The sequence below is a fragment of the Squalius cephalus genome (genome assembly GCF_949319135.1).
Source record: "Squalius cephalus genome assembly, chromosome: 10".
Lineage (NCBI taxonomy): Eukaryota > Metazoa > Chordata > Actinopteri > Cypriniformes > Leuciscidae > Squalius > Squalius cephalus.
This window is the reverse complement of record NC_137131.1, coordinates 10,988,506-11,002,473: the sequence shown is the minus strand read 5'-3', so window position 1 is coordinate 11,002,473 and position 13,968 is coordinate 10,988,506. Positions and strand designations below refer to the sequence as shown.

The following is a 13,968-nucleotide window of genomic DNA, read 5'->3' as shown; positions in this document are numbered from 1 at the left end:
AACAACGGTCCCAACAGTGTATATGGCTTAAAGATCAGTTAGCCAAGGCTTGGCTATATTACCAATTATACATATTACCAAGGCTTGGACTAAAAAGGGCACAGATTAAATTATACAGATGAGTTTATCAATCCAGAATAAGGCTTAAATGAACTTACCACTGTTTCATGTTACTTATAATAATAGTAAAGCTGAAAGTCCTCACCTTAAATTCTGCTGTCTCTGTAGAAAATGTCTCACTAAAACTCAGTAAAATAAAATATGGAATGGGGATAGGAACACCAGAGGTTCCTATAAAGGGGGAAATAGCAAAAATGCAAAGAACACAGCTGCATGACTTCATGAAACACACAATCGCGTCACAATTTTCATACATACAAGCGCTTCTGAGAAAGGTGTAAAAATACCACTGTAACTTCTGCACTTCTACCATAGAAAAACAAAATTCAGCTAGCGCTTCAATAAAATTAACATTCAAAATTCCCTGGAAACCAAATGGGTCAAGAATAAAGCAAGATCTCCCAGTGTAGACGTGCCAATGCTTGCACAAGATACATATACAAATATAAACATCTGTTGACTGCAAAGAAAAATATGTTAATGGAAAAAATGCATCCCTCTTTCCATCTATCTATTAAAAGCATTATTGTTGCTGCTGTTTCTGGTCAATCGTTCTTAGGCTATTAGTTAAAAATGAGTTGTATAAAAACAAGCATTTGACAGGAGGATTAAATGTATTCTCCAAGCCAAAAAAAGTCCCTGTGTCTGTTTTTGTATTAGCACATAGGCAGACAGGACTGCCAGTTAAGTCCCATTAGCATGATTGGAGAGATGTCCCACTAGCCGGTTTTAACGCAGTACAGGTCCTTTAACGTCTTGAGTTCCTCGATAAGAGTCTTGTTCTGATTCTCCAGGACAGCCACACGGTTCTCCAAACACTTCACATACTCCTTTTTCTTTCTGCGACACTCTCTGGCTGCCTCCCTACATGCAGAGATTTGGATTAGGCTAACAATGCAGATTTTTGTATAGTGCCTACATGACAATAACCATAGCATATTATACATTAACAACAAACTTCATCTAGCTGAACAAATCAATTCTCTTTCGCTCAAACACACCCACCTGTTCTTCGCCAGGCGTATCTCTCGCTTCATTTGCGGGTCATCGCTCTTGCCCTGAGAGCTGATAACGGGTGATGTCATGACAACGGTCTGAGGCAGCGAAGAGGAAGAGGAGCGGATCTGATAAGCTTGCATTTCTCCCCCCGCACCTACAACACAGCATCACAGCCAGAGTGTGTCCCATGTGTGACCAAACAACAATATGAGCTGATTGCCAAATGAAAAGCACTTTTTGACTTTGAATGCCAACCTTGGAGCACCACCTGGTTACTAGGCAGCAGAATCTGTTGTCCGTCGGCAGTCTGAGCATATTGCAGTATAGTTGGCTGGTTTGGGTTCGAGTTGGTCATGGTGAGTGTCTGCAGGCTTTGCATGCCCTCTGAACCAGCACTGGCGAGCTGCAGAGAGCCATTGGATGAAATCGCAACTGCAAAGGAGCAAACAAATCGTGCATGAAGATAAATCTTTTTTAATGTGATTTTATGCAATTGTTTATTACAATTTGTATACACTATGAAAACCAAGTTTGTATGGGTCATTAAAAAACAAACTGCATGGCTTTTGTGTCATTTGTCGTTAACCACTTGCTTCATTTCTGTTGCAAAATATGTAGGAAATTACCACATGATGCATTCAATACCTCTCAAAACCCATTGTTTAAATAGCATGCTGGCTTGGCTTACTATATTGTCCAGTGCTTGTCTGGTAGATTGGGGTGGGGAGCGAGACGCTTGTTATGGCAGAGGAGGTAGAGATTTCCTCTTCTCCCTCGTTCTGAGTCGCCACTTCCTCAGCTGATAGATCATTTAGAATCTTCCTGAAACACAAAAAGGAAGAGAAAGTTTTCATGTAGTGCATAAACTCTTTGTTGTGTGCCAGAGACATGCCTGGAATTTAAAGCTTGGCCATTTTTGCTTGTAGCTCCCCTATGTGTGTGTTTAAGGACATGTCTGAAATAGAGCGCAAAAGGATCCAGAAACAAACAAAAAAACCAAATCTACACAGATTACAAAAAAATACTAAATATGCTGATTGTAGCCTGCCTCATTCCATAGTATGAGAAGTAGCTTTTGGTTCTGTGCGAATGAAATGAAAATCTGTGCTCATCTTGTTTTCTGCATGAGTCAAAAATCAACTTGAAGTATGTGCTTAAATGTAAATAAATACATTTATGCTGCATTAACAAGATTGCCACCTTTGTTTTAGATCTGTCACACTCACCTATTATGAATGCAAGATAAAATAAAATACATTTCTCTGAGATTAGATAAGAATAAAAATACCACACAAACATAAACAAATATATAAACTGATTTAAGATGCACTTAGTGTGAGCTTTGTGAGCTATACTAATGTTTGTGATTGGGTATATAAAATGTATTGAGAAAATGAGAACAACGTTTTCACAATGAAATCAAAATTGAAAATCTTATTTTTATTTGAATCTTATTGCAGTGTTTATTATGTGTACTAATTAATGTGCCCACGTAATATTTAACTTCCTTTCATTTCTATAGGTAGACTTTAACTAAAAAATGTCTTTGATTTTTAATTTATTAGTCATTAAAGTGCGGGAGAACCATGCTTGGGAGAAAATGCTTGGTTACACAATCACCATGAAAATTAATGGATTTTTGTGAACTGTGTATTTACTGAGGGAATATTTTGAAACAGATCCACAGTTCCTCCGTGTGAGAAGCTTGCTGGCCATGAGCGTCCACCCAACCGAATGGCTCTGATTAATTCAACCTTGCTAGGCTCCCTAGATACATATAGCTAGAATGTGTGTGATTTCGGGGTGGTATTCATCATAAGGCACAGTGGAGCCATACATCTTTTTCTTTTTTCAGGTTCTATACCTGTAGGATGGGCGGCGAGCCAAGATCTCTCTTGACTTCTGGTTAGATGCCCCACTGTCGCTTGATTCCTGAGAATCATCACTGTCAGATCCTTGACCCTAATAGGAAACAGTGTTTAAGTGGAGGGATAACATGTCACTGATTCCAACCTGAAGTAAAAACAAAGATCAGGAATGCATGTTACCTGTGCATGTGCCTGTGGAGACTGGATAACTGATGACTGTGCTGACTGAATCACACCTTGAACCTGGAACTGACCGCTGGGCAGCTGAACCACGGCCACTGGATTCCCACCCAGAGACATCTTTCCACAATATGATTAATATGAATGACATGAAACAAGCATATTTATTGCTGTTTTAGTCAAACAGCATTTTTATACATCATGAGAATGTGTGTACATAAGTACATCCATTAACAGTACCTGTGCTATCTGTGATATGTGAGAGGCAGTTATTGTTGTGGGGATGGCAATAGTTTGGGACTCAGAGCCATTGCTGTTGTTCTGGTGGACCTCCTCCATTGCCACTGTAAATGAACATTGAGACAGATTTTGGTCAATACTTAATGGAGATGTGATGCTTTCCACGGTCAGTAGACTCAGAACCCAAAGGCTTTTGACAATTTTTTAATTTCCTATGCTGCATCCGAAATCGAATACCTTCTTACTATAGAGTATTCGAAAGACAGAATGCCAAAAGAGTAGTATGTCCGAAAACATAGTATTAGAAAGAAAGTCCCCGGAGAGATTCTTAAGTGCGCATTCGATTGACACTTTACAACCACGTGAGGCGCCAGGAGGGGGATTTATGAATGGCAGTGAAGCGGCCCAAACTGACGCTGGTAGGTCACATAAGTCTGAATTTTATTCATATTACCCATATTCATTCTATATAGAGAGTCCTTTATTTTTAATGGTTGGGAAGTAAATTCAAATGTAGTACCTACACAGACAGTACACGATTTCAGACGCAGTGCTAGTCTTTTCTGTGATTATTAAAATTTGCAATTTATGGCTAATATTTTAGAGATGATTAACTTTGTTTTTATTATTAAAAAAGTAGTTACAAAAATATGTCAGGAACCTTGAAATATAAGAGGAAATTAATAAAAGGATGTGGGTATTTCTGTAACTACTTTTTTACAGAAATAACAAATACGAAAAATGTTTAGTAATAAATGGTATTTTTTACATAAATTTAAATAAAAAAAAAGTAAAGAAAAATTTATATTAAAAAAAAAAGTTTAAAAATGTTACAGAATTTAAATTTAAAATGATATGATTAAAACAAAATTGTAATTCAAAAAAGTTACATTTAAAATGATAAATATAAATTAAAATATAATAGTATTTATTTATTTTTTCTGAACTACGGGACAAAAAAAACTGCTGAGCCCCATTACTTTTTGATGTATTATTTTACAGACTGCCAGCAAACATGAGAATGCTGAAGAACACTGGCTTTTATCTGTTCTCATATGTTTCAACGGTTGGCCCGTGTGTGTGTGTGTGTGTGTGTGTGTGTGTGTGTGTGTGTGTGTGTGTGTGTGTGTGTGTGTGTGTGTGTTGTGGCTAACAGTAAAAAGCCTTGATTTAGTCAGTGTTTCCATTTTACCCCAGTCCTCCTTAGACAGTCCCTCTCAAACTCTACCACACACACACACACACACACACACTTACACTGTCCTTGTGGGTTGCTTTAACGTTATATGCATTATTGCTGCAACCATGCTGCAAATGTTCTCATGTATGATTTGATTCCAGTAAAATCATGTAAACAGTACAATAAATAAGAAATAAAATCACTAAATAACAATGTAATGGGGGAAAGAAAACCGAATAAGCTACTTAACATGGAATACACTACTGTTCCTGTAGCAGTAAATCAGATGCTTTGTGTTGTTATTAACAGCACTTCATACAGAACCGGATGCTAAATAACGCCCATTAAATATTCACATTCCTCCAAAAAAAATAGCAATATCGTGTTAATTTCTATTTTAATTAAGATAAAATAACCGTCTGATATATACTGACCTGTTGATTCAGTATTTTCGATAATATTATCCGTTAAAAGTCCGCATTTAAAACAAACAGTCTGAGGCTACAACAGCTAACAGGCTAAATAAAATTAGACAGATGTCTATGATGTAATTTCATAACTTATCTGTCAAAATACATATGATTCCGCCGGTATTTATAAGCGGGTTTGTTTCTACTGCACAAAAGCTCCATCACAAGAGACTGATAGCAGCTAACGTTAGATGTTTAAGTTGCAAATGTTGCACGAGTGTCAGAGACTTTAAGTCTTATTCCCCCATGAGATCCCGATCAAAAGCACATCTCTAAATAAAAACAAACCGCTGCGGTGTGTTGTGAAGCCTGTGGGCGACTTAATGCCGCGCTCTGCAGAAAGTTCCAAGCTAGTCACTGGCACGCAAGTACCCGCGTCAACAGACGTCAGCGATACGGGGAGCCATTAAAACACCTTCCCGTAAGACGAGTGCTACAACCGAGCGGACGGGCGCCATGACTGCAGCGACAGGTCGGCAGAAGAGAAAGAGTACGAAACAAAAGCAACGCTTTACCTTTTTTCCGTTTGAGCAGCTCCTGGAAACAACGACGCCGTCTATATAGATGCCAATATTCGAAATATAATTTGAAAAGTAATTATTTAATAATGCATAGAATAAACCTGGGCGGTTTCCATTGAAAAATCTTAGATGGCTTGAGGTTTTTTTTTTTTTTTCCTAAAGGCCGCAATAAGCGCCTCCCCCTAGAAGGACGTGTTACGTAAATCTATGTTAAGCTTTGTGATTGGCCAATATCACTGAAACGCAAAAAGGGTCTGGGAACATGAATGAAACCAATGCAATTACCTATAGGCATACTATAGTGCATTTGTCTATTATGCATGGCAAAAACTATATTCACAAACAAAAATGGTCAAAGCGTATTCCAAAATGTAACTTATTTTTTACTAGATGCGCTGCGACTCAATTTCTGGTGAAAAGAAGTTATTGTTATTTTGGTGTATGGCATTAGAGAGAGAGAGAGATTAAGTTGATAAAAAAAACATTTCAGAGATGCAAAATAAAAGCCTTTTATTATTTTTTCGTGTTTTTCATTGGAGTAAAAAATAGTTACAGTTACCAATGTACAAAAAAGAAAGATGTGAACCAACAGGGAAATGCTTGCTTGCATAATCATGACTTTCATTTATTTCCACGAATGTGAAATATATCTCATTCTTATTATTAATATTAGGAGAAATGAACAGAACAGAATATTTTTAACACAGAAGAGTAATATGTATTGCCTAAACATGTTCCTATTTTATTCCATACAATGCAAGCAAATCATTTGTTTTGTTTAGTTTTTTTGTATAGTGTGTATGCTGGATGCGTACTTTAAAATGTAACTGCAGCTGCTTCAGTAGTGTGTGAAACATTTCTTTTGGTTCCAGCACTTAGCTGACATGTCAGATTATCAATAAACTGAACCGATTATGTCTTATTTTCTGTTTTGTTTTTGTAGATATTAAGACGTGGTTAACGCAAATGACAAATAAATTCTTTTTATTTAAAGAACAAAAATCATTGCAAACATGAAAGTGAATATTTATAAATGATTATATCCTCTCCATCCTGGAAAGCACTATTTCCCTGAATGCCCCATGTAAAAGGCTAATTCGCTCGCTTGTGCTTTCATCACATAAACTCAACTCTGATGCCCTTCACAACAGTGAGAATGAGAGAATACATTTCATGACAGTGTCTCTGATTTGGGAACGTGTATGTGGAACTCATCAACAAACCAATGACCTTTCAACGGTGTGACCATACATACGCACACATACTCAACCCCATCGTACAGAATGAGGTTAGGCTAACATACTGTAGTGATCAGTTGTGTAAGGACTCTGAAAGTAGTCTTTCAAGCCCCCACAGTGCTCGACTTTATCATGCTTACATCATTAAAACTTGAACATACCATAAGATTTCTGAATCTGAATTCTAAATAGAAATGCATGACAGACAAATCTGAGTACAGACTTCAACCCATCACATTTCTGATCGACCAGAAAACAAGCAGAAACAGAGCAAGCTTTTTACAACCAGTCTTCAACTTCAGCTACGAAGGGATATCAGTGACAGTAGTTAATATTCATATTAATCCAAAAAAATTGACAGAATACAGCAACTAACTTACAGTACAGTAGAATTTCTCATCTGTACACAAGCAATTATTTACAGTTATTTATGGTTTACAAGAAGATAGTCATTCCTCGTAAAAATGGTTATAGTACAGAAGATCCTTTGCCAAACATGTAAAATCTTTGCATTTGTACAGTTAGGTGTTCACGAGGGGTTTGCTTGTACAGTGTCGTGTTATTTTACAGTTGTTTTATTTTATTGTACAGATGCCTGAATTTTTTTTTTCTCTCTTTTTTTGCCATTTAGAGGTTTAAATGGCTAATCCTGATGTGTATAAGCACCTTTAGATGAGAGCAAAAATAGAGCTATACATATCTCAGTTTGTGTTTGGTTTGGGCTTGGTGTGTGATGAGGTTTGCAGTTGAATGTTTTTGAATGAATCCATACTAAGTGTGTGTTCTTACTGTTATACGTGCGTGTGGAGAAGTAAACTGAGAACAATTTGCAAATGCAGGTATTGAGGTTAGACTGGGCATTTAGTCCCAAAAAAATGTGTTTTTATGTGCCTGCACTTTCATATGCTACTCAATAATGCATGTTACAGAACATATCTGCATTTATCTAATAAAGTGCATAAAGGATAATGAAAAACAATAGGGATGATTATCCTCATGCTGATCTTGAGGGGACTGAGGGAATGAAGTTTTCACTTTGAGTAATTCATTGAACATATTTTTGCCAGATAGATTTTTAGAACACATCTCAATTCAGTTATTCAATTGATAATAACAAATTGATTATTAAAATAATATTAGTGGACAATCCTACATAACAACCCGTTGAATATGGGTTAAAAAAAAGGAAAAAACATTAAAAAAAAAAGTTTTGGGAATTACATTGCAGTTTTTTTTCAAGAAGTAAAACTGTATATTGTATTTTGTAAATATTGTAGGATTAAAACTAATTAAAAGATGCAGCTTTGTCACCTGAATAGCTGCATATCTGAAATAAACTTTGTTAAAGCCCCAGTGGTAAGATTTAAAACACTAAATGGTTTGCTGTCAGAGCAAAATGAGCAGACAACTGCAGTCTCAGTAATACACTTGTGTGTGTTAACAGAAATAATGGTGGATGAAGGAGTGGGTTTTAACCTGGGTAAGGGCATTCTATGAACTGTAGTGTTACAGAAATGTCCTGTCATCAATACTGCCCTTATTAAGAAAGGCACTTAACCCCAGGTTGCTCTTGAGGGTCTGTCTCTGTATTAAGTATAATGTAAGCTGATTTGGACACAAGCATCTGATGAATGACAAATGATCCCTATTACCCCAATGCTGTATATAAATATTACATTTTAGAGCCCTGTAACACACAGCACCATAGATAAGCTGGGTTGCAGTCCTGTATACATATATAAATATACACATTTGGAACTTTTGGGATTCAGGGTTGTGACATCCTAGTCTGTTAAGTCTGTGTTCATTACCTTGATTACCACAGTACTACACAACCCAAACAACACTAATTCAAAATACAGAATTTATATTGTTAAACCTACTTAATTACTCCACTGATCTTTTCTAGTCCGTCCATCCATTCATCATGAGCTCCTATCATTCCATTTATGAATCATTATAGTTTATATTGCACTGTTTATTTTAAGATTTCACTTTGTCTCCCTTTTTTTACTTAACATTTAGTCTGAGAATTGACTCCTGGAATCGATTCCATTGATTCCAAAAACTTTGGAATCAGAATTTTAAAAAAAAGAACAACCCAGGTGAAAACTTACAAACTGAGGCTTTAAGCTCATTTTAATAAAATAAAAAGTACAAGCCAGCCAGTGCTAGAATAGGAGAGTGTTTGAGTAGAAAAAAGAGCTATGTAATTCAAGTAAATTTAAATCATGACCAAGAATTGGACAGACATTATGTGGCATTGTGTGAGAGTGGGGTTCTGGGGGAGAAGGAATTGAACTAAAAGGGAAATTCTATTATAGCATCCCTTCTCCAAAACTGCATCTCACACATTTGTATTTTGGAAAATGACACCTTCTCCCTGAAAAACAACAGGGCCAAGTCTTTCTGTTTATGAACTCAATCCAAGTTCAGAGGCCAGGCTCCGTAGCACCGCTCTGGCAGGCCTTTGGCTCGCCCATATCCCAGCTCACATGTTGTACGCTACGTATATGGGGTCCAACTGATCTGCCAGGAAGGAGTCTCTCAAGTGCATTCGCTGCTTTTCTCCTCTGGAGTTTATAGGAATGACCCCTGGGTCAACAATAACCACCACACCCACAATCAGATGGTGCTCCTCTAATACTACATTGGTTACCAGCGGGACCAAGTCTAAAGCGTCCTGCTCTGATCCGCAGAGTTCTGCCACCACCACCAGCAGATTTGTCCAGGTGAACACAGCACTGCAGAGGGGAAAAAAAGAGCACGTAGGAGTTAAAGGGTAGTATGATTGCAAAAAAAAAATTAAGCAAAGAGCGTGTCTCTGAAATGTTACCTTTCTCCGATGCTGCGGTGGGCACGTGATACGCTGGTCTCGATGTCAATTGGATGATATCGCAAACCTCTCAATTCTAAAGTCTCATCCAGAGAGCCCACCACAAACAGGGCGTCATGGCGATCTAAACACAAAATGTTACAAACATGGACATTTTTACAAGAACATTAATTTAGTGTGGCATAACAATGCACTGCATAGTCTCATAATTTATGTATCTCTTATAGTGAGAAGTCTGAGACCATTAGTTGCAATGTCTTATTTAATAATAATAAAAAAAAAATATATATACATGTAATATACTGTATACATAATATATATAAGTAAATTACATTATCACATAATATATTTAAAACTTTAGCTAAAAAATTAAATTTTATTAGTGACCTAGAATCTAAATATATATTAATATATTTTACATCATCATTTTTGGGGTTTAACATTTTTTTTCATTTTTTCTGGGACTGCATAAAAAATAAACATAAAAAGATTTACAATCTGGTCTTAGACGTTTGCATCCCACAGTACATTGCCCCCACCAGTCTTTCATGAGCACTTCATCCTTTATTCTTGATTCATCCAATTGTGCTTCTCTCTCTCACCTCCACTGGAGTCAGTGAGTTCTGTTCTCTTGACAAATCCCAGGTATCCAGTTTTGGCCCAGAGTGTTTGAGGATCTCCAAAGCTCAGTTTAGTGTTGAAGTGGTCAGCCTGCAGGTTTTCCTCTCCGTATATTGTGTAGTATCCTGTTGCATTGTGGGGACTGTTCACCCAAATCTGGCAAAGAGTGAAGTATATTACTGGTGAAGCTTAGGAATCTATTTTGCCCCTCTATCTATTTCTATCACTTGTTTATCATCATGGAAACGGTCTGAAAGGCATACTTGAGATGAAATATATGAGACGTGATGTATGAACAGAGAAAAACAATCAAGGTATCACTTATCTTGTGTCATTTCCAATCAAGCTGTAATTTTGTCAAGTTATGCAAAAAAAATAAAATATTTAATTGTGTATTTGGGATACATAATGCTAGCTTTGAAATGCACCTAAAAATGTTTAAAGTGTAATTTTCTCTAGAAAAATTCTCTTAAACACATTACATGATTTGAAAAATAAAATAAAATAAAAAAATAAAATAACTTATTAAGTGTTTGAAAATGCGTTTAGTTTATTTTCTAAAAATGTACAAAGCTGAAGAAACAACCAATTATTATTTACATATACTATATGTAAACGCACCTCTCCTAGATGAGAGTCCCCTAGCGGTCCTCTAGTTTCTGGATTGACTATGATCACCCTCACACCAGGAAGAATCTAAAAGAGAGAGAGAAGAAGAATGAAAGCATTAACAATGTTCAAACTCCCTATTTCCCTATACATTCATTCTAGATCCAACAGTGGAATGCGCTTACTGTTCCAGACTCCATGAGAGGAAGAGACTGTGGCGCTCCTCGCTCTACTAACCTCACCCTACAACACAGAAACACCATCATCAGTGTTATACAAGAAGAAAGAGTGTTTATGACACAATATAAATCACAGAGTCGAGAGGAACCAGCAGATCTGGAGCTTTTTTCATATTTAACAAATAGATATAATTCTACAGTATTTAAAACAGTAAAAACCATGTGATTTCTGCTCTACTAATGGCACCAAATGCAATTAAAATTGACTGAGCCAGAAACTGGTACGTTCACACACAAAAACACACTTCACCTTTTAGTATTTAAACCTTATTTGTTTTGTGTGTACATATGTGTTTCTCTTACCGGTCATGTCGGAGGGACTTCATGTCCACATACACAGTTGAGGGGTCTGGTCCAGTTGTACCCTATGAAAAACACAAACCCACACACACATACAGATCAGCTGCACCTCAGATAACTGAAACAGCAGGTCTGACACGCATATTGCAGAGGAAAATCAACTTGCAAAGTTCGAACTTCTGGTAATCTACCTGTAGGCAGATGGCCAGGTTCACTCTCGACCCAAAAGCAGTGCTGACAGCCCGCATGGAGAGTCCAAGGTCTTTGAACAGTTTGGAGAAGGAGTGTGTGAGAGCCAAGCGCGGACGCTCCTCAGCAATCACCACACAGCTCCTCACACACGACAGGTTCACACCACGAGCCTGAAGTCAGATGGACACCGAGAACATCAGAAGAACATGTGAAGATTTAAAAAAAAGACAAGCTATGTTGTTTTTGTGTTAGTGGGGAAAATTAGCAGAGATGTGAATGACCAGCATGTGTTTTGATTCATATGCAAACTTGTTTTAGAGGCAGACTCTTATGTTTCCCACATCTGTTGCATTGATTTTGATGCGAAAAAACTTAATGGGTTAGTTTACCAAAAACAAAAATTTTGTTATGTCCTTTTAAACCTGTACGAGTGGGGTCCAGTGACTTTCATTGAATGGACAAAAAAAAAATCATCAAAATATTGTCTTTTGTGCTTTGTAGAAGAAAGAAAGTCATACAGGTTTGGAATGACATGAGGATGAGTAAATGAAGACAATTCTTCTTTTGGGGTGAACTATCAATGAAATCAAAATTGATAATTCTTATTTTTTTAATGGAATATTGGATTATTTATTATAAATGATTTTTCTTTTAAATTCATGTGCATAAACTTTAATCAAAATAACTTCCCCTCCCTCTTCCCCTCTTGCAGCGACATCTCTTCTCTGATGATGTGCTTACTGACTCGAGGGCGGGACAAACTGTAACTCGCATGAGATCACAGCAATAGCAAACCACAACGATTCAATCGATTTCCAACTGACAAAATGAAGCCCCATCCTACATTTTTTCTTGTACGTGAAGGAAGACGTTTCACAATAGGGAAGAAAACACTATCACAACTTTCGTTTTATGCCGACTTTAAGTGTGCTAATATATACCTTCAGCATCTCTGTCTGTCCACCCAGGCCTTTGGTGCAGAGCTCCATGACAGAATAGGAGCAGAAGGTGTCTCTGATGCGGTACTGACTGAGCGTACCCAGCCACAAGGGCAGTGAGATCTCCAGCTCCATAGGAGGTATCAGGATAGACTGATGACCTGAGTATACACTGCAGAACACAACCACATATTAACATCGACTTCAAAACACATTCATATCGACTATGAAGGGAACAAGCCATAGCGTGAGATGACGAAGCTGTGAGTCTTTCTATGTTAGTATGAGACATTTGTACGTGACTGTTTGTGTGTATCCATCTGTTACCTCGCAATGCACCAGAGCACAAAACCAAGTCCACAGTAGGGGTCGAGGCAGATGGCGATCTGGCGAGAGGAGTACAGCTCACACTGTAGCTTTATAGAGCGGCACAGAGCGCTCACTGCCGCGTGAGAGATCTGATAGACAGCCAATCAGAGAGGGGAGTCTCAAATGTACAGATCAACTAACATTTGTTTTATGTCAGAGGGAGGTATTTGCAACAATGGGGTCCAAAACATCTACGACAACACTGAAAATCAAAAAGTTTAATTTAAACCAAAATGTGATTTAAAAAAAATAAATAATAGATGCATTTTCACTAGTTGTCTCAGACTTTTGGACAGCACTATATATTTATAAAATCCAAAAACACCTCAGATTGGTCAGTTATTCAATGACCCTAGAATTAAATGTCACCAAAACTGCCTGAAACAGTGATGAAACACATCCACTGAGATGTCTCACCTTCACTCCTGTCAGCATGCCTGTGGTTGAGACACTGAAGTCCAGATAGGCCATCATCTCAGCATTGGGCGGTTTGTAGATTGTGGGAGGTCGTTTGCGAGGCAAGTCATCTGGGGAAAAATAAGAGAAATTAATGTTAAACTTGAGTTTGCATGTTTGAATTTTCCACACGATGCGGCCAGAGCTGAAGTTTGACTACCAACACATGGAAAATATGACTGTACACTGCAAAAAAATGCTTTTTTTACTTAGTATTTTTGTCTTGTTTCCAGTCCAAATATCAAACATTTCTTAAATCAAGATCTATTTACTAGATGAGTAAAATGACATAAGATATTAAGTCTTGTTTTCTGGGGAAATAAATCAAAATTAAGTGAGTTTTTGCTTAAAACAAAGCAGAGAATTATCTGCCAATGGGGTAAGAAAAATAATTGTGTTTCTGTTTGAATTAAGTCAGCTTGTTTTAAGCAAAAACTTAATTTTGATTAAATCCCCTGGAAAACAGGACATAATTATGTCATTTTACTCATCTAGTAAATATTTGGACTGGAAACAAGACAAAAATACTTAGTAAGAAAAGCATTTTTTTGCAGTGTAACTACATTTAATATGTAACAACAGTGTGGTTTCT

At 37.1% G+C, this 13,968-nt stretch overlaps 2 protein-coding genes across 6 annotated transcripts in view; both read right to left on the bottom strand.

Annotated features, from left to right (window-relative positions):
• Positions 1–384: 384 nt before the first annotated feature.
• atf1 (activating transcription factor 1) lies at positions 385–5,770 on the bottom strand. 2 transcript variants are annotated; one of them, XM_079883166.1, is made up of 8 exons: positions 5,573–5,770; positions 3,408–3,511; positions 3,168–3,287; positions 2,984–3,081; positions 1,808–1,941; positions 1,375–1,551; positions 1,126–1,273; positions 385–984 (listed from the first exon to the last, which is right to left on the bottom strand). In XM_079883166.1, the coding sequence occupies exons 2-8, from the start codon at positions 3,504–3,506 to the stop codon at positions 840–842; spliced, it is 921 nt and encodes a 306-aa protein (XP_079739292.1). In that variant the 5' UTR covers positions 3,507–3,511; positions 5,573–5,770; the 3' UTR covers positions 385–839. The 2 variants fall into 2 exon arrangements, with proteins under 2 accessions (XP_079739292.1, XP_079739293.1); XM_079883167.1 differs by lacking the exon at positions 5,573–5,770 and adding an exon at positions 5,346–5,431.
• A 301-nt stretch (positions 5,771–6,071) lies between these two features.
• dip2bb (disco-interacting protein 2 homolog Bb) overlaps positions 6,072–13,968 on the bottom strand; it is a 37,664-nt gene continuing 29,767 nt past the window's right edge. For all 4 annotated transcript variants that reach the window (XM_079883160.1, XM_079883162.1, XM_079883161.1 and 1 more), the window contains 10 exons: positions 13,338–13,447; positions 12,879–13,009; positions 12,555–12,723; positions 11,613–11,783; positions 11,425–11,486; positions 11,068–11,125; positions 10,895–10,969; positions 10,255–10,429; positions 9,653–9,776; positions 6,072–9,560 (listed from right to left, as the gene is read on the bottom strand). In XM_079883160.1, coding sequence (XP_079739286.1) covers positions 9,308–9,560; positions 9,653–9,776; positions 10,255–10,429; positions 10,895–10,969; positions 11,068–11,125; positions 11,425–11,486; positions 11,613–11,783; positions 12,555–12,723; positions 12,879–13,009; positions 13,338–13,447 — 1,328 coding nt within the window. In that variant the 3' untranslated portion in view covers positions 6,072–9,307. The remainder of the gene's footprint in view (positions 9,561–9,652; positions 9,777–10,254; positions 10,430–10,894; positions 10,970–11,067; positions 11,126–11,424; positions 11,487–11,612; positions 11,784–12,554; positions 12,724–12,878; positions 13,010–13,337; positions 13,448–13,968) is intronic.